At 34.5% G+C, this 20,669-nt stretch overlaps 1 protein-coding gene across 1 annotated transcript; it reads left to right on the forward strand.

Annotated features, from left to right (window-relative positions):
* Nucleotides 1-721: 721 nt before the first annotated feature.
* LOC136029971 (eukaryotic translation initiation factor 5A-like) lies at nt 722-19,810 on the forward strand. Its single transcript, XM_065708536.1, has 5 exons — nt 722-824; nt 4,867-5,008; nt 11,459-11,626; nt 14,695-14,829; nt 19,317-19,810. The coding sequence occupies exons 2-5, from the start codon at nt 4,901-4,903 to the stop codon at nt 19,386-19,388; spliced, it is 483 nt and encodes a 160-aa protein (XP_065564608.1). The 5' UTR covers nt 722-824; nt 4,867-4,900; the 3' UTR covers nt 19,389-19,810.
* Nucleotides 19,811-20,669: the final 859 nt, after the last annotated feature.

A 20,669-nucleotide genomic window follows, 5' to 3' on the forward strand; every position in this document is an offset into this window, starting at 1 on the left:
TAATTTTCATGTTTATTTTCAATTTTGTAACAAGTACAAAAGAAAATATTTGTAAAATATTTCGTTTTCAGTAAAGTGCATGCAGTAAGTAAGTGAGTGAGTGAGACCCTTAAGGTCCAAACTGGCGGTGCTGATATGCCGCAGTAGGCTTTAGAATTTTACTGTGAAAGAAGGAGTCAAAACTCAAACTATTCTTCGTAGAGATTTTCGTTCGTTTCAAGCTGGATTTTTATATTCAAATTTAACTTTAACTCGCTTTAGGTTTCTTTACTCATTTATTTTAGTTACTATTGTTTGTTTGTTTGCTACGGTTGTTTATTTAATTTTCGCTTGTTTTTGGTTTCATTTATTGCTTAATAGTAAAATATTTTGCTCATTTTAAGCTTGATTTGCATATTCAACTTAAGCTTTATTTGTTTTGAGATTTATTTATTCATTTATATTAGTAACTGTTGTATGTTTTTTTTCCTATGATTGTTTATTTAATTTCTGTTCGTTTTGGTTTCATTTATTCTCACCTTACCTTAGTCACCTTAATCCAACTGAGAGCTTTAAGGTGTTCCAAGTAAAATTTTTGTATGGTAAAAATCATGCTACTGTTTATGTCGTTGGGCGCCATGTCAGTTTTCTTCATAGGACTTTTTTTTTATTTTGGGCAAGAGAATTTAGTTATAGGTAGCGCTTTAAGCTAAAGAAGCGGTCCAACGGCCTGTGATCTATCATTTCTTGATGATAGTGAAGATTTCAGGTTTCCGAATAAACGCCATATTGAAATTTGTCAACTTTGGCATGCACCCGTGATTTTTACAAATTCATTTTTACCGGTGAGTTCTTGACATTAGTATTAATTTCATTCCCTGTCTAGCTTCAAATGTTTGATATAACAGCTGGTACTATTAGATGTTCCTTTGGGTCTTAATCTCGGGGGGAAATTGGGAGGGCAGCTCTAGGGTGTTGGCTGTCAAGCTTATAGCCTAATAAAGGATAGAGAAAGCTCCCTTGAAAATGAAAAAAAAGAGCAGCAACTTTTTTTCAGTCAATGAAACCTCAATAAACTTCTGTGGGGTGTAGCCTACTGTAGACCTAGGCTTATTTCCTTTTAGGCCAATTTTATCTCACTCTAATAGCAAGCACAAGGATTGGCAAGTTTTCCCTCTTCTCAGTTCCTTTGTACAATCACTCTTCAGGAGAGAGCATTGGAAAATTCTTAAAAGTAGGTCTACCATCAAATCAGTCAAAATACTTATTTAAGCTATGTCACTCCTAAAATCAATTCATGCTAGGCTATTTTAGGCTACATGCTCCCCTCCCATGTCCATAATCTGTGAACAGCCTATGTAGGTTTGTCAAATGTTTTTATTTTTCCTGCATTTGTTCTTTTTTCACTATTCCTCAATTAAAACTAGGCTTTGCCTAATGGCAAAGAAGCAAAACTCAATCAACAAGTAGGAAAATTTAAATTTGGGAGGGTAATTTAATTTTTAAAAGTATACATCCTGGGAAGGTATTATTAGCTACATTTTAAAAACACTAGGCCTATTCACTAGAAGCACATAATCAAGCTCAAGCAATTATATACTTCCTGGTAGGGTGTTTGAGGGTTGCTTTAAATATATGGGGATGGATGAGCATGTACAGCTAGGTTGGCCTCTGGCAGCTTGGTGCTATCAGATGCCTTTTAATACAGTACATCTATTTAGCCTGAAATAAGTTTCTAAGGTTGAAACTGAGGCCTTTTTAAATAAAAAAAAAGTCTGGCCTGAGAGTTCTGATTCATACCATGTTTTATTTATTATAATTTCTTGTTGTTAAAATTATAAAGCCTAAAACTATGAAAAGGGGACTGTTGAGAAAAGAACTAAGGCAAACCTGCTATCTTTATTTTTGTTTCAACTCAGTTAAGACTGGCTAGTTCATCTCAATTTGCTCCTAAGTTAAAATTAAGGTAATTCTTAATTTGCTATTAAAAGTTTTGATCAATATAATGATTTAGAAAGTGATTGATATAGCAAGCTTATAAAAAAAAACATGTGATCTAACCTGTTATGCATTGATTTTGGGTATCTCAAAACACATTTTCTTTGTGAAAAAAAATTGACTTGAATTGCTTTTTTTAATATACAACTAATTAAGTCCTGTATTTTACACAGGGCTGAAAGTGGAGTATATTTGAAAATTTTAATAGTATAAACTTAATTTTATCTGTGAGAAAAAGCATAGTTGTTTACTATTATTCAGTAAAATAAGATATTTTGTTGTAAAAGCCAGAATAAAAGCTTTTCTTAGCTATTTTTCCCATATCTTCAGTTTTGATTAGGTCAAAGACTGGAGAACAACTTTTGTCAAAAGTGTACAATGACTGCCTGTATGCACTTTGTTTTGCTTACTACCCTATCAACCTAGCATAAGCCATTTTTGTAGCTAATGGAAAAAAAAGTACATGCAAGAAGTTTGTTGAATGTAACATAAAAGAAAATGGCATTCATAACAACAAAGATAAATGATGCACCACAAAATGCATTGGACTTGTATAATTGGGCTTTATATTTATACATTAAAGGGGCTTGGGGTAATGTTAGGTCACTTCACCCCCAGCCCCTAATGTGCAAATATATAGCCCTCTTAGGAAGTTCTCATTTCCTTTAAATCTTTCTTTATGACATCCTCCCACCCCAGACAGGGACAACCTGCTTTTCTTTTAGTCCTAGATATTGTGCCAAAAAGGACAATCTGTCATCCTTCATCTACAGAATGTGCCCTAGCCATCTCAAACTTCCATTCATTATAGCCATAGAAAACTGGATTGAACCACACTTTTTGAACAGCCTGTTGTTTGAAAAATGGTCAGTCAGCCAGGTACCCAGAACAATCTGTAGGCAATTCCTCTGGAAATAATCTAGTAAATATTCATCTGCTTTTTGGAGCGCCCATGGCTCAGAGCCTTATATGACCACTGTTATTGTTGTACCTTCAAATATTCTAATCTTGGTTTGCAGACTTATCTTCCTATTCTTCTAAACTTTCTTTAAATGTGAAAAAACAGCCTGAGCCTTGACTATTCTACTTTTAACATCTTATCTGCTCCCACCATCTTTGCTAATAATACTACCTGCCCACCTGATTGATCATTTTGTTTCCTTACACCACCTTTTCATCTTCACTTATTCTTAGCCTTAGTGACTTAGCCTTCTTGACATTAATATCCAAACCTATTCTAGCACCCTGAACTTCCAAAGCCTCTAAAAGTTCATTCATTTTGCTCACATTTTCATCTAGGATGCTTAAATTATCAGCATAATCTAAGTCCAGGAGAGTTTTTCCTCCCCATTTGATTCCATGGTCTCCCATTGCCTTTCCTGTGTTCTTTAAGCCAAAGTCCATCAAAATGATCTATACAAAGGGGCATAGAACACAATCCTGTTTAACTCCTGATTTAATACAAAACCAGCTTCTACTCTCATTTCCTACTTTAATTACAGCAGTATTATTCTCATACATAGCACTAATCACTTAAATATATTGGTCTGGTATACCATACAAGGATAAGACCTTTGCTAAAGCTCTTCTGTCAACAGAATTGAACACTTGCTTATAATCAATAAAACTGAGGACCAAAGATGTTTGACAACTAAGGCACTTCTCAGTTATCAACCTAAGAGTGAAAAATTGGTCAGCACATCCTCTACCTTTTCTGAAGCTGCTCTGTTCTTCTCTTAAAACTTTGTCTACAGCATCTCTCAGTGTAAAAAGTATCATATTACTAAGTAATTTGCTACCTACCAAGACCAGACTAATGACTCAGTAATTTTGACACTCACTCTTATCATATTTTTTATATAGTGGTTTAATTAAGGGTTTCCTGAAATCCTTAGGTACTTTCCCTTTTTCAAAAATCATATTTATAATCTTCAATAACTTATTTTTAACCTCAGAGCCACCATATTTAAGAAAATCATTTACCACACTATCAGCACCTAGAGCCTTATTATTCCTTTTTATCCTTTTAGTACTGTTGCTAATTCTTCCTCAAAAAACAAATCTTCCTTCCAAGGTATCACAAACTTTTTCATTTTCCTCTATATCTTTTCCTGTAACTGTATCTCAGTTTAGCACATTCTTAAAATGTGCTATCCATCTCTCTATAATTTATTCCTAATTCTTATCACTCCTGATATATAGGAGTGATATCTTCTTATCATTAATTGTGTTCTTAACCTCCTTTATTCATATTTTAATTTTATTTAATTTGTATTTCAAATTCATATTTTAATTTGTTTTCACATGATCTATCACTCATATAATTCTTGTACAAACCCCTTCTCCTCTCTATAAATCATGAAACTTTGTCTCTAATATTCCTAGCTACAGTCTTAACTTTTTTCCCTAAGACACTGACAGCAACTTCACAAATTGTTCCAATCATCTGCATTGTCAAATTTTAAGCTCTTGAGTTTAGTATTCAACTGTTCCTGGAAAGTTTTCTTCAAATTCCCATCCTTGAGTTTTCCAACATCATAACTTCCTGATAGGTAGCTACCCTTCCAAATTTTCAGCTTTAAGTTAACCCTAGACATTACTAGATGGAGTCATAAAATGAACTGTATTGTATAAACTGAAGTATATAATCGTGATTAACCTAAATTCTCTTCTCGAGTGTGTTCTGGATTGTATGGGAGTACCTTCTTTTGTTCCAGTCTTGTCATTTCAGTGTTGGAAGAAGAAACTGTTTTGTTTTTTTCAGTTTTTATTTTGTCAGTCATCAACAAACATGTCCATTTCTTGCCTGTATTTACATGAAAACTCTTCCCCAAGGTTTTGTGGTGTAGGTTTTATCATATAGATTAATTATTGGGTTTTTATTTTTAGTTTGCACAGTTTAAAGTATCAACTAGAAACAAAAATGGCAGAGCTTGATGACCATGAATTTCAATCTGGAGATTCTGCTGCCTCGTCCACTTACCCAGTTCAGTGTTCTGCTCTTCGTAAGAATGGCTTTGTGATGATTAAGGTTTGTAATTAGATATTTATTTGTCAAAATGAAATATGTCTGTTGTTTTTGTTAATCCAAGGATTAAGAAAATTTTTTGTATGATTTCGAATTCTCAAGCAGATGTATGATCCTGATATATAGAACACAAATGTGTATGTGTATTGGAGGGGTTGTAATTATTAAGGAAATAGGACATAGATACTTTTAGCAATTTTTTTCAGAGGAAGTACTACCAGTACCTTTGGTTTTTTTTTTTTATACTTTGTGCATGATAGGAATGGTCAAACATCCATGTATTGGATATTAACTGCAATATTTTTCTTCAAATTTTATTTGAGGTTTGAAGCGAAATTCAAACAAGACTGGTTACACTGATTTATGCAGAGCATACATGATTCTTTTTACTGTTGTTGGTGGATTTGGTTATAGCTTTTCTTTTTTGTATCTTTTATATAATTTTTAATTCCACTTGTGGCAACCCTAGTTACTGTTCCTTTGTTTTTCTGTACTAGAGATGTCACATCAATTCCCAAAGAGTAAAAAAAAAATGCTGTTCATGGCTAGAACACATTCTACAGATGAAGGATGTCACATTGTCGCTGTTGGTCAACTGTCTAGAGTCACATGCATGAATGGAATAGGTAGATGTTGTAAGTAAGGACTTCAGGGAAATGGGAACTTCTTGGGAGGGTGTAAAGAGGGAGGCTTTGAAATGGTTGGGATGGAGGAGGAGCTTGCATAGCTTTGTTGACCTCAAGTGGCTTGTCACTGCAGTGGGCTATTAATGGTAGTAGTGATTCTGCACTTTGGTCTGGCCTAAGCTTGTTTGAAATATTCCCTATAAGTCACTTAGTTTTACTTGGTATTTACCAAGTGACATATAGCAATCGCGAATTCTGTTGGTCTGTCTGTCCTGGTTTTGGTAGTTTAGGCACTTTTAGATTAGACAGGATAATGAAATTTGGCTGGCGTATCAGGCACCAGACCAGATTAAATTAGAAATAGACGATCCCCAATTCGACCGTCTGGGGGGGGGATATTGGGGGGACGGTTTTAGGGTAAGACACCAGATAGACAAATTAATTATGATTCGAAATTAGTCCTTTACCTGCTACCGCTACTGTTTGAAGATATTTTGCGAGAAACATGTGATTAAAGATTTTTAAGGTTCCATAGTGTAGTTTATAAGATTATGTCAGCTTAATTTTTTAGTACGATAGAATAATCTTGCTCTGTGGAAACTTACTGACATATCGATGAGGATAATACTGAATTTTCTATTGTTAGGCAACAAATGATTGTGCAGGATCCCTGCATGACGATCCGAAAGAGGGGAAAAAATACACTAAGTTGCAGAACATCTAAAAAATTGGATTTCTGACGGAATACGACAATTACTCTCAGGTCAACATATATACAAAACGTTGTTTACATAGACAAAAAAGATTTAATCTCTTAAAAATTATTTCCTGGATTGACTGAACTCGACTCTTGAATATATAGGTCATAAAGGAAGTATTTTAACACTAAAGACTTAGTGTTGACAGTTCAAGGTCAAATGGTTGACTTAATTGACTAGAAGAAGATTAATAATAAAGATATCCTTGATTTCTAAATCTTTTGAGAATTTAAATTTTAAAACAGTATTCCAAGAAACTACGCATTATGAATTGGAGTTTTGAAGCCAAATTTTAATGCATATATTACCCAAGAGATGTTCATTGATTTGCTTAGCATAAAGGACATTTCTTCTTTTGCTTTTTTTTGTATGCATTACAAATGGCAATGGGTCTATCGACCTCGTTCTCAAACTAAGATGCAAATACATTTTTTGATTTATCGGTGGCGTCAATTCACAAAAATTTAAGGGGGCGGGGCAGTCTAGGGTTTATTTCTGTTTGTTCAGTTAATATATAGAACACAAATGTGTACTGGAGGGGTTGTAATTATTAAGGAAATAGGGCATAGATACTTTTAGCAATTTTTTTCAGAGGAAGCAAAATAGGCTCAAATAAGTGTCTTTGGTATCTCTGCTAAGGGCTAATTTTGGTTTATATATTTCTACAAATTTCGGTTAGTAATTACAGAATGTCTTTAAAGCTGGAAAGCAGATAGTGTTCATTTTTTAAGTAGGGTAGTACGTGTCAAAAGGGAGCAGAGTTAATCGTCTGAGTTGTCCTTAAAAGTGGTTGCTAACATTTCCAAACTTTTGAAATAATTACCAAATGCATTTTGATGAGAATTACCAGGTAAATCTCTCGAATCACTTGCTGGAAAAGAGTGAAATAGTCATGGTCGTGCTGGCATCATGTTTGGCGCTTGTCGTTTTCCTAGTTTCAATGGGTATTCTCTAATCCTTAGATTACTGCTGTTAAAGAAAAGTTGTGTATTGGATTGCTCCACCCTTGCTGACTCTTCGTCTTTAAGGTCTAAGACGACCCAACAATTTACTCAAAATAAAAAGGCAGCCTTTGAAGTTTACATGAGGAATGTTTCTAAGAGTTTATTGGAAGAACTAGAAATTTGTTCTTTTGTTTTGGTGTGATTGTATCAGTTTTACATATCTCCTTTTCCTAAGTTCTTTTGGTGATCTATTATCCTTAGATGGCCGCTGTTCAAGAAAAGGAGATTATATTGGATTGATCCACCCTTGCTGACTCTTTGTCTTTGAAGGTCTAAGACGATCCAACAGTTTTCTTAAAATCCAAAGACAACAAGTAATATTTACTTGAGGAATGTTTCTAAAAATTTATTGGAAGAACGTGAGATCTGCTCTTTGGTTTTGGCGTGATTGTATCAGTATTACACATGTCCTTTTCTTACGTTCATTTGGGGATCTATAATCTTTAGATGTCCTCAGTTAAAGGAAAGGAGATTATATGGGATTGCTCCACCCTTGCTGACTCTTTGTCTTTGAAGGTCTAAGACGATCCAACAGTTTTCTCAAAATCCAAAGACAACTAGTAATCTTTACTTTAGGAATGTTTCTAAGAGTTTATTGGGAGAACGTGACATTTGCTCTTTTGTTTTGGCATGATTGTGTCAGTTTACATATATCCTTTTCTTACGTTCATTTGGTGATCTATAATCCTTAGATTGCTGCTGTTAAAGAAAAGGAGATTATATTGGATTGCTCCACCCTTGCTGACTCTTTGTCTTTGAAGGTCTAAGACGATCCAACAGTTTTCTCAAAAGTGTTTTCTTTAGGAATGTTCCTAAGACTTTATTGGGAGAACGTGAGATTTACTCTTTTGTTTTGGCGTGATTATGTCAGTTTACATATATCCTTTTTTTACGTTCATTTGGTGATCTATAATCCTTAAATTACTGCCGTTAAAGAAAAAGGAGATTATATTGGATTGCCCCACCCTTGCTGACTCTTTGAAGGTCTAAGACGATCCAATAGTTCTCTCAAAAAGTTTTCTTTAGGAATGTTTTTAAGGATTTATTGGGAGAACGTGAGATTTGGTATTTTGTTTTGGTGTGGTTATGTCAATTTACATATATCCTTTTCTTACGTTCATTTGGTGATCTATAATCCTTAGATTACTGCCGTTAAAGAAAAAGGTGATTATATTGGATTGCCCCACCCTTGCTGACTCTTTGAAGGTCTAAGACGATCCAATAGTTCTCTCAAAAAGTTTTCTTTAGGAATGTTTTTAAGGATTTATTGGGAGAACGTGAGATTTGGTATTTTGTTTTGGTGTGGTTATGTCAATTTACATATATCCTTTTCTTACGTTCATTTGGTGATCTATAATCCTTAGATTGCTGCTGTTAAAGAAAAGGATATTATATTGGATTGCTCCACCCTTGCTGACTCTTTGTCTTTGAAGGTCTAAGACAATCCAACAGTTTTCTCAAAATTCAAAAACTACTAGTAGAGTTTACTTGAGGAATGTTTCTAAAAATTTATTAAAAGACTTTGATGAGACCAAGACCGTGCTCTTGCTATGGGTGTGATGCAGGGCCGTAGCCAGGTGGTGGGGTTTTGACCTTCCCCCGGAATTTTTTTCCGACTCGTAAAGAGAATAAAAATGTATAAATATATAATATAATAAAAATGTAAAATGTATAATAAAAATGTATATTAACAAATTTTTGATGTGTTTAACAAAATTGTTCCCCTTCTAAAAAAAAAAAATCCTGCATATGTCCTTGGCATGATTGTATCAATTTAATGCATATCCTTTTCCTGATTTGGTATGTTAATTTAGGAGCTTTACATTACCGTATTTAAAGAAAAGGAAATTAAATTGGAGTGCTCCACCCTGGCTGACTCTTTGTCTGTGAAGGTCTCAGTTGATCCAGCAGGTCTTTTTTCTTCTTCTCAATTTTGGTAGTGTTGCCGAGTAATTTACGAGAGAAGTCTTAATAAGCAATTGGCGGAAAAGGATAACTAAGACAATCCAACATTTTTATTATTATTTATAAATCCAACCTGGGTTTGCTGTTGAATTTATTGGTGAAATATTTCTTAACACTTATTGGAAATGTCAGATAGTTTTAGTCATGCTGATATCATGTTTGACTCTTGTCCTTTTCTTTCTTTCATTTGGTGCACTAGAATCCTTTTGGTGAGCTGAAGTCAAAGAAAGGATTGAGCAGGTAAAGTATATACTGTCATGCTCTGACCCTCCTTTTGAGAATAGCTCGCCAAACAGTTTTTAACATTTACTTCGGGAGTGCCAAATGTCAGATATGACTTTTTGGCGCAACAGTGACGAACTGCAATCATTCTTGAAACTCATCAGATATGTGCAGAGCCGTTGCTAGGGGAGGGGGCAACTGAGGCTATTGCCCTTGGCACCGTGGCTTGGACGGGCCATGGCTTGGAAATTATCCATTTTGATCCAGTTTTTTACTTTGATTCTGATTTTTTTGCTTATATTTGAGTCGGGAGGAAGCGCTGTAATTAATTTTGCCTTGGACACCACCAACCCTAGGAACGGCTCTGGATATGTGTAGTTGATTTTGATATATAGTCTAGTTGAAAGTAAGGCTTTAGTCTTCATTATTAAGGAGGGGTGAATTGATGACTTGGAATCTGTTTTCTGAGTAGTGGTTTAATGGATCAAGGATTGCTCCAACCATAAAAAACAACATTTTTTGTGTTGTTCTGTATCAGAAATATAGTTACTTATTATTATTTTTTTACAACTTTGTGGGGAGTTGAATATCAAACCCTCCCCCTGTTTATACCAGTGATCTCTCTCTCCCCCTCTCTCTCTCCCTCCCTCCCTCTCTCTCTCTCTCCCTCTCTCAGAAATCATGTACACCAGGTGGTGTGCCAAGTGTGGCGTAACCATGTGACACATGTGTCGTCCTGAGATTTAATCCAGGTGCGGAAGTCGGCGTCCCTCGGTCTTAAATCTGCTGAATACATAGGTGTAAATTTGATCAAGATCTGATCCCATTTGAAGTTACAGTAAATGTTTTTTTTTTAAATAGATTTATTTCACTATATAGTTTACAGCTTTTATTTTGTTTAGCCTTTGTGTTAAGAAACTAACATGTGGCTTTGAAGAGATAATAATCCCGAAAGTCGACTCGAGCTGAATATCCAATAAGATTTTTTTTTTTTGAAATACTCATGCTAGATAGATTTTTTTTTCAAAGTTCCGTATACACCTCCACGAATCACAAAAACTTCTAATTTTATACTTAAGACAAACCCAAAACAAACAATGATTTTTAAATTGACATTGAATATTTTACACATCCGAATGTTGTATATTTCCTTTGCTGTCGTGTTTTTCTTTTCTGGTATTTGGTAATAGACTAAGATTATAGTAGAGGGGTAATGTGACTGATAAGGCAAAAAATCCCAATTTCATGTCAGATTCGAAATTCATAAAGTGTACCTTAAAAGGAGATTTAGAAGATCGAGCAGTACTAGTAAAGTCCTAGAAATAAAAGAAAATAAAATATAGTCGAACAATAAACAAAAAACAAGACAAATTACTTGAAATCTTTGAGAAGATAATTTTACCTAGTTGAATTATTTTTTATGTCAGATTTATTGGCGGATCCAGGGAGGAGCGGGTTTACCCCCTCCCCCAAGATTTTTCTGCTGCTGTCATTCTTGTCAATTTTGTATATTATTGACAGTCACATTGCTCCTCTTCCCAAGATTTTGATTTAGATCCGCCCATGGTCAGATTTAGTTTTTTTTCTACCATATATTGTTCTCTATCAGATTGATGTTAACTAAATAAATTTTGTGTTTTTTCATAATTTCTATTCAGTGTTACCTGTTTTAGACTTCTTTTACGCTTTTTTTTTTGCTTTGCTTAGTGTTAAAACAAAACGTTTGGGCTATCGTTTTTTTTTTTTTTTTTTTTTTTTTTTTTTTTTTTTTTTTTTTTTTTTTTTTTTTTTTTTTTTTACTATTTAAGGGGACCTACAACTCCTTGTATCATTCTAGTGTACTTAATTTTTTTATAACAAAACGGTAATTACTTGCAGGGTCGCCCATGTAAAATTGTGGAGATGTCAACGTCAAAGACAGGGAAACATGGTCATGCTAAGGTTCACATGGTTGGTATCGATATTTTTACCTCCAAGAAAGCCGAAGATATCTGCCCTTCAACCCACAATATGGATGTACCAGTTGTTAAGCGTGCTGACTTTTTTGTAAGTTTATTCTTTATTTTAAACGATTTTTTGTCGAATTGTTATGATTTCTTTTTATTAGTTACCGCTTACTTTTTTTATTATGTTTATTTTTTAATTTACTTTTAATTACTTTTTCAGTTAGATAAATCCATTCATATTATCACTAATGGGCATCCCTAAGGAGAAGGGTATAAATTCATCAATCTATATGGGCGTCACGGTTGTTAAGCAAAGGGTTTTTAATAAGTTATTTGGTCTTTAGTTCATGTGATGTTTTGACAGATTTTTGTGTTTTTTATTTATTAACAATTATTTACTTTTGATCATAAATGAGAACTTTAATTTTTCTATGATAGAATGTCTGTTTGCATAGACAAGAGGCTCCAATATTGTTTGGCACAGCCTTGCTGAAGATTGCACCTCCTTATGTATGAACATAAGGAGGTGCCATCACATCTTTCTTCCAAACTTATCCAAAATCTGTCCATGGAAATGGACATTATCAAAATCTGTCCATGGTAGTGAGAAAGTATGTATCAAAATAAGGAGGTGCCATCACGTCTTTCTTCCAAACTCATCCAAAATCTGTCCATGACAATAGAAAATATCTGGCTTAAAATGTATTTTCTTGTACTTGGGATCTGCCCTCTGTCAAACACAGAAAGTTCTCTTGTAATGGGCGCTCCGAAAAGCAGATGAAAATTTACTAGATGTTTTCCAGAGAAATTGCCTACGGATTGTACTGGGTACCCGGCTGACTAACCGTATTTCAAACAGTAGGCTGTATGAAAAATGTGGTTCAATCCCGCTTTCTATGGCTATAATTAAAGAATGGTTTAGATGGCTAGGCCACGTTCTACGGATGAAGGATGACAGATTACCGAAGATTGTCCTTTTTGGCCAACCGTCTGTGGCTACACGGAAAGCAGGTTGTCCTTGTCTGGGTTGGGAGGATGTCATAAATAAAGATTTAAAGGAAATGGGAACTTCCTGGGAGGGTGTAAAGAGGGAGGTTTTAAATAGATTAGGTTGGAGGAGGAGCGTGCGTAGCTGTGTTGGGCTCGGGCGGCTTGGTGCTGTAGTGATTTAGTAGTAGTAGTAGTACTCCTTTTAAATGTGGGATTTGTCTCCTCCAAAATGTGCAACGGGAAGTATTTACTCATTGAAAAAAAAGATCTGGTCTTTGTCGTCCTCGCTTAATCTCCTCAAATAATCCCTTTGCCTGCCTTTGTATTATTCAGTGTTTTTAGGGGGAGGGTTTTTTTCAATCTTAACGCTCCCCCCCAACTGAGGTTTTTCGTTTATAAAGGGGGGATTCCCTTCTAGAATATTTTGGGTATCATGTGTCTAAACTAAACAATACTGAGCAGTACCCTATCCGTGACTTTCTTTCGGGGCACCAAAAATCTGTTTGAGGGGGGTAGGAGTCTTTCACCTGCATTGTCAATACCAAATTAAGAGTTAGAAATAGATATATATATATATATATATATATATATATATATCGTGTAAAATATAAGAAAAATTGTATTAATCTGCATTTTAAAACCACTTTATGTGTTGGTGATTTTTTGGAAGGATGAGGAGATATTGAAAGTCAGTAATTCTCACTCCCTGGATACGTGCCTCCTGATCAGCATAGTTTTTGCTTTAAATTTAAATGGATTTTGTTCTTCCCCAAATAGAAAGCTGTATTTTCCACTTTTAGAAATGAAATAGAAAGTGATACTCTTCTTGTGATTTTTTTTCCACCAGTCTTATTAGCAGCGGCACATTTGCCTGTGCAAAATTATCCTTAAAGTGTTCTGTTTTAATTGTTTAATTATAGTGTTTTGATAACTATAAAAATAGTTATCGAAACATCGTGATAAACAGATCCAACTTTCTATCACATTCCTTGTGTGTTATTGCATTAAAATTTTGAAACACTGAAATAAAAAGTCAAACTGTTTTTAAACTTAGAATCTAAACTTACTGAAATGTATACGTGACTATTGTTGGTTTATACCGAAAATTTCGAGGTTGCTAGTAAAAATTTCACCATTATAGAATATCTTGAAAATCTGAATTAATGATTTTTTCCCATTAATTTGACTTTCCAGAGTGATTCTTCTAGTTTCGATTAGAGGGTTAAAATACTGGGAAGGGGGGTAAAGTTTGAGTCAATTCTCTGAAGTCAAGTGAAAACGACTGTGAAAAGTGTGCCATATAGCATCATAAAGGCAAAGGTATACTAAAGAAAACTGACCTGTTTCTGTGGATGCTAGAATTATATAGGCCTATCTTAGTTTTGACAAGATTTTTGAAGACGCTAAATTTCAGCTTGGGGAGGGGGCAGGTGCCTCCCTGCCCTATAGCATATTTTGCTACTGGATCCAAGTATAGCTTAGTTTCAATTTTTGAGAATTATAGTATGTTTTTGAATTAATCAATCAGTAAAACCACTCGGTGTTTCAGTGAAAATTTCACCCATGAAAATAAATCTTGAATATCATTTTGTTTTTCATCAATTTTACTTTCGTCTAGTGTCGACTTGAGTGGTTTTGTCTTCTTGTGCTAATTAGGGTCCAAGTATAAATTTAGGGTGCATTCCAGGTTCACCAAAAGGTAACTTTGTCGCTTTAGCTGACGTTTTGTAGTAGCTGGAACAACAGAAAAGTAACTTTGGATTTACTTTAAGAAACTTTTACTAAGGATAGTTAATGAGCATTTTCATTGCTATCGATATCAGTATCAGTTTGAACATACTGAAAGTACTCTTAGACCAAATTATATTGAAAGAGTAATGAATAAAATTGAAACTCAAAAGGATTAAACCCTTACAAACCCCATAAGATAGTACCTACTTCATAACGGTATCAGGCGGATATCACTTCAAGTAACTTTTGCAGTTAAAGTAAAGTTATTATGGTTACAACCTTGAATATAGCCTTAGTTTTATGTCTTCAGAATTATAGCATTTATTTTAAATAATCAATAAATAAAACCACTGCTATTTAGTGAAGTTTCAGATATAAAATAAGTCTTGATTATCATTTTGTTTTTCGTCAGTTTCACTTCTGCTCCATTAATTCTTCATCTTGTAGCTTGTTGACATATCTGATGATGGCTACCTCTCCATTATGACTGAAGCTGGTGATATTCGTCAAGATTTGAAAATCCCAGAAGGGGACTTAGGTGTTCAATTGAAAAACGACTTCGAAGCTGGAAAGGAACTAGTGGTACGTACTTCTATTACTTCACATTCATTGATTTGCTTTGGGTGTATATCTTCTCTTTTATGTGGAAAGGAGAGAGAAAGAGGTAGTGTAGATGGCACTAGACTATATAGCCCAAGCCGACATTGCCAATCTCAGTTCCATTTTCATTTCTCAGTTTCATTCCTCCATGTGCTCATTTAGAGATGGTCTGACTCGGTCTGTGCTCAGATTCATGCAATTGACTCATATCCAAAATTCAATAATCGGTGGCACTAGAAGTTGAATCCCAGTCTAGAAGGATACATGCAAGGGCAGTGTACTAGTCACTCGGTTAAGATAGTTTAAATAGCTTGGAGCTTTCTTTTGTGTCTAAGTTCGATTAATTCCATTTTTAAAGCCTTTTCAGCATTCCTAAAGACATGGAGAGGGGATAATCTAAGGAACCCCTCCCCTTTAGACAATTTTGCCTCAAAAATGATTTTGTGTGGGTGTGTGTTTTTACCCCACCTCCATTTTTCGCTCCTGGTAAAATTCTCTGATCTGTCTCGCCTAAGACCTTTTTTAGTGTTACCTTGCAGGCAAAGAATGTTGAGACTCGCTATATAAGGAAACTAATAAACGTCCTTACAATATTAACATATGGTGGGATGTTAGAGATACCAACACATGTATTTGTCGCAGACTACTTTAAGTTGGTTGCTTTCTTAATCGTTTTCATTAAAAGAAAGGTTGTAACCTCATTTTCAACTACGATGAAAGCTTCAATCATGCCTTCGACCACCTTGCTCTGAGTCTTATTCGTAACATTAGGGAAGATGCTAGTGTGAACGCCCCTTAGTCCTTTTAATGCCAGTATTAGGTTGTCTATGTTTTTGTAAACCTATGAATAGCCTACTCGATTGAGATGATGGATAGATTCAATAGCTGGCAATGGTAATGCGTATGTACAAGGAGAGAACATATCCAAAAACCTTAGCATGTTTATTGAGACATAAATGAGGTTTTGAGCTTTTTGGGGTAATTTTTCAAACAGGTCGTGGTAACGAACTGTAGTAAGGAGCGACCCGGCTCAATAGTAACCAAAACTCTATAACACGGAATTTTGATATCAATAGTTACATCAAAAGAACCGCATTTTAATGCTGGTTTTAAGTTTCATCAAAATTGGTCTTACCCATCAAAAGTTGCGAGCCTGAGAAAATGTGTCTTATTTTAGAAAATAGGGCGAAACATCCCTTAAAAGTGATAGAATGTTAACAAAAATCACACCATCAGATTCATTGTATCAGAGTATCCTAAAATAGAAGTTTCAAGCTCTTATCTACAAGAATGTGGAATTTTGTATATTTTGCCACAAATCAGATCACGGATGCATGCTGATTTGTTTGTTTGTTTTTTGTTTTTGTTTTTCAGGGGCCATCGTATTGAACCAGTGGTCCTAGAATGTCGTGAGAGGGCTCATTCTGACGGAAATTAAAAGTTCTAGTGCCCTTTTTAAGTGACCAAAAAAATCGGAGGGCATCTAGGCCCCCTGTCACGCTCATTTTTTCCCAAAGTCACTGGATCAAAATTGTGAGATAACCATTTTATTCACCATAGTCGAAAAACCTAATAATTATGTCTTTGGGGGCGACTTACTCCCCCACAGTCCCCGTGGGTGGGACTGCAAGTTACAAACTTTGACCAGTATTTACATATAGTAATGTGTTATCGGGAAGTGTATAGACGTTTTCAGGGGGAAGTTTTGTTGGGGGAGGGGTTGAGGGGAGAGGGTTATGTGGGGGAACTTTCCATCGGGGAAGAGAATTTCAATGAAGGGGGTGCAGGATGAACGAACAGAAACTATTACGCATATTATGGGTTCATTTTCTCCTAATACCACGCTCTTTACCCTAAAGTATTGTCAGTATTTTCAGTATTATTAGTAATATCAACTATTTATTCTACGGCCTTTGTGATTCAGGGGCCATTCTTAAGGAATTGGGACAAAATTTAAACTTTATTGTAAAGAGCGTGGGGCGAACCCCCTCATACACGTAGTAAAAATATATGAATATAGAAGTTCGTTACGTAAGTTAACTCGTGAGTTCCGTATATTTTTACTAATAAAAATGTTTGTGAAAAATTCAAAAACTTTCAGAAAGAATCAATGGTGATTAATTTATTAGAGAAATCTTAGTAAGTGTCTGGCGAAAAAGTTTGAAATGGTTTTTGTTTGTGTTGATATCATGTTTAACACTTATCCTTTTTAATTTCATTCGGTGAACTAGAATCCTTAGTTGCTGTAGTTAGAGAAAAGGAAATTAAATATGTTTGCTCCACCCAGGCTGACTCCTTTGTCTTGAAGGTTTAAGACGCCCCAACATTTGCATTTTTTTTCTTTTCTTTAGGCAACTGATATAATACAGAAATCCTCCCGCACCTTTATATGGACAAGAGTGAGTTAGTATATTGGAAATAATTACCAAAAACCGTTTGCTAAGCTTGCATTACCCTTAAATGTCGTTTCTGACGTTTTCAAGCTTTTCCAATAATTGCCAAAAGCCGTTTGGTGAGAATTACTGGGTAAATCTCTCGAAGCCCTTGCCGGAAAAGTATGAGAGTCATGGTCGTGCTGATATCATGTTTAACATATCCTTTTCTTACTTTCATTTGGTGATCTATGATCCTTAGATTGCTGCTGTTAAAGAAAAGGAGATTATATTGGATTGCTCCACCCTTGCTGACTCTTTGTCTTTAAGGTCTAAGACGATCCAACAGTTCTCTCAAAATCCAAAGACAACTAGTGAGGTTTACTTCAGAAATGTTTCTAAGAATTTATTGGAAGAGCGTGAGATATGCTCTTGCTTTGGGCACGACGTTACTGGATGTTCTTTTTCCTCTTTGATATTGTGATCTAGGAGTTTTATACTAATGCAGTTAAAGAAAAGGAAATTGAATTGCTCCAACCTGGCTGACTCTTTGTCTTTAAGGTCTAAGATTTTTTTTTTTTTTTTTTTTTTTTTTTTTTTTATTATTTTTTTTTTTGTAATGCAACAATATTGCTGAAATATTTACTATAGATATCTTTTCAGGCCTTTTTTGTTCGGAAACGGGTGATATAGTATATTGGTGCTGATGTTATGTTTGGTACTTGTCCTTTTCCTACTTTCATTTGGTGATTTTAAAATCTTGCATTACTGCAGTTAGGGAAATGGAAATTGAATTGATTGCTCCACCCTTCCTGATTCCTTGTTTTGAAGGCCTAACACGATCCAACAATTTCTTTTTAAATATATTTTCAACCAGTGAAAATTTTCTTTGTGACTCATTCTAAGAATTTATAGGAAAAGCGTGATACATGGTCTTTGCTTTGTGCACGGTGGTAATAGTTCAATGCATATCCTTTTCTTACTTATATTTGGTAGTCTATGATTCTCAGATTACCATGGTTAAAGAAAAGGAAATTATATTGGATTGATCTACCCTTACTGACACTTGGTCTTTCGAAGGTCTAAGGCAATCCAACAGTTTTTGTAGTGTTGAAAGTAAGGGGCTGAGATCAAAGTTGTAGTTTCGTCCTTTTTTAGCTCCTTAGGGTCCTATAAACAATGTTTTTAATATATATTTTATCAATGCAAAAGAAAACATCAAAAGGACATATTTGAATGAAAATACCACCTAAAAGGAATTTTTCTAAACTTATGGGGAATAAAAAAAAATTGGGGCTCTTGTCATAATGCAGTTTTGTTTTTCGGCGTTTTATACAGTTTTCTTCCTGCTTTAATCTGGTTAAGTGTTAAGTTGTTTTGATTTAGAGTTTTGATGATGGTTAACTAGGGAATTGCTCCGATATCTTAAAAAAAACTATTGGCTAGGAGAAGAAATATTTATTAAAATTATGCTTGGTCGAACCACTTGGCGCGTACCAGCTCCCGGCATTCTTAGTTTCAGTCTTCAAGGGGCATTTTCAGGGCGCAATTTTTCCCTTTTTAGGGGGTGGGGGACTGTAGGTCAGACCCACGAATAATGAAAAATTGCGTGAAAAAGGTAAGTGACTCCATGGTTTGAATTTTATCATTTGTGTTCATAGTTGCTTATTGCGCTGATCAACTTATTTCAGTATGATACCAATAAAGAATTCTTTCCTGAAAAAATTACAATTGAGTGATAATTTTGTTATACAATTCTAGCTCTTATCTGGAAGTTATTTATAGAAAGTCATAGTAATTTATCTCGGAGATTAACAAACTGGTGGTTTAATTTGACTCGCTTTTATCTGACCATATTTGAAAAAAAAAAAAAAAAAAAACCATGTATGCTCAGAAGAAATTCGAGGAGGGAAAAAAGAATTTTAGAGGAGATGGGACTATTTTTTCTTTGCACTTTAAGGTCATATTTTGCTCATTTCAAGGTCTTTGCTTAATATTTTAAGTCGCTAATGAATTTAATGGAAATTGAACAATGCTATGTGTTAACGAATCTCAAAAAAGTGTTTTTTACATTTTAATTTTCTTTTCTTTTTTCAGTGTACCGTTCTCAAGGCTTGCGGTGAAGAGTGTGTCATTGCCATCAAGACGAGCACAACTGGTGACAAATAAATTTTATGCCTGTATTATATTATCCATTCAGTTCGCTATTTTTTGCTTTTTTAAGGAAGAATTTCTCTCTGCCAACTAGTGGAAGAGTTTTTCTAACTTAATTCGTGTAAAATATAAGTTCTGGTGGATTTTTTTTTCTTTGCTATGTGAGGCCAATCAGGGTTTTCCCGTTAAATCCTTATTGGTAGATAAAAATGGGAGAAGAGAACACAATAAATTGTGTTGCCGGAAATATTTGTTTTGTTGAATTTTAATCTAGGGATAAAAATTACCAATACATTCGATTATTCTTTCTTTTTTTTTAATATAAGTGCAGTCAACAGAGAACTAATGTTTATAGGTAATTTTTTTATTATTCGCTGGTGTTTGCTCCGCCAGTTGTTGCCTGGTTGATGAATGATATAATAAAGAGGATACTAATACCTAATTATTTTCATTTAGGGAAACGATTTTCATTTCTTTTTTACTGATGATTATGTAGGTCTATTTTGTCAGATGTCATTAAATGGTTTACCCTGGGTTCCTATCGAATCTTACCCCACACGATTATTCAGTCGGAAATGCGAATATCACTGCTGAGTGCGAATTTTGGTAAAAATCTATCTGATTTTCCAAAATATTGCGGAAGTTCGTGAATCTCAACTTCTCCAATAATTTTGATAAGTCGCATCAAACCAATAGGCTGGGCAAGATCGAAATATATATTGAAAAATTGATCTTTTTACAAAAAGATATTGAAAAATTGAAAATCAAAGTGAAATCTAAAAACTGATTTTGTCAGTTAGAAATGATAGAAGACTACTCTAAAGCTGATAAAACCATAAGAGTAGGTTGCTTGTATGAAAGCAGTGGAGTAACGTCGCAGAAGAAGTTGGGGATGATGGTAAGATTAATAGGCAAATTTAGATGGCTAGGCCGAATTTGAAAAAACGTAGCCTAGTTTGTTTTGTTTGATGCTGTATAACCTGGGTTTTGCACAAAATAGCAGCTAAATATCTAGACTAGCATGGGGTAGGTTGATTTTAGCAGTAGTACTTTTGAATAGTCAATTTGTTTCTAAGCTAGAACAAAAGCCATAAAAGAAAAAAAGAATGAATATACCATTCGATTTTTTACTCTCAGCTATTTTTAAATATCATCATTACTAAAATATTTGATGTATTCTAAAAAGCTGAATTAACGTGCTGCTTTTTAAATTGAACGCAAATAAAATGTCGAGTGGGACCACATATAATAATTATCCCTTTAATATGTGAATGTTATGTGTGATTTTTAATGCAA

The sequence above is a fragment of the Artemia franciscana genome, chromosome 8 (assembly GCF_032884065.1).
Source record: "Artemia franciscana chromosome 8, ASM3288406v1, whole genome shotgun sequence".
Taxonomy (NCBI): Eukaryota; Metazoa; Arthropoda; class Branchiopoda; order Anostraca; family Artemiidae; genus Artemia; species Artemia franciscana.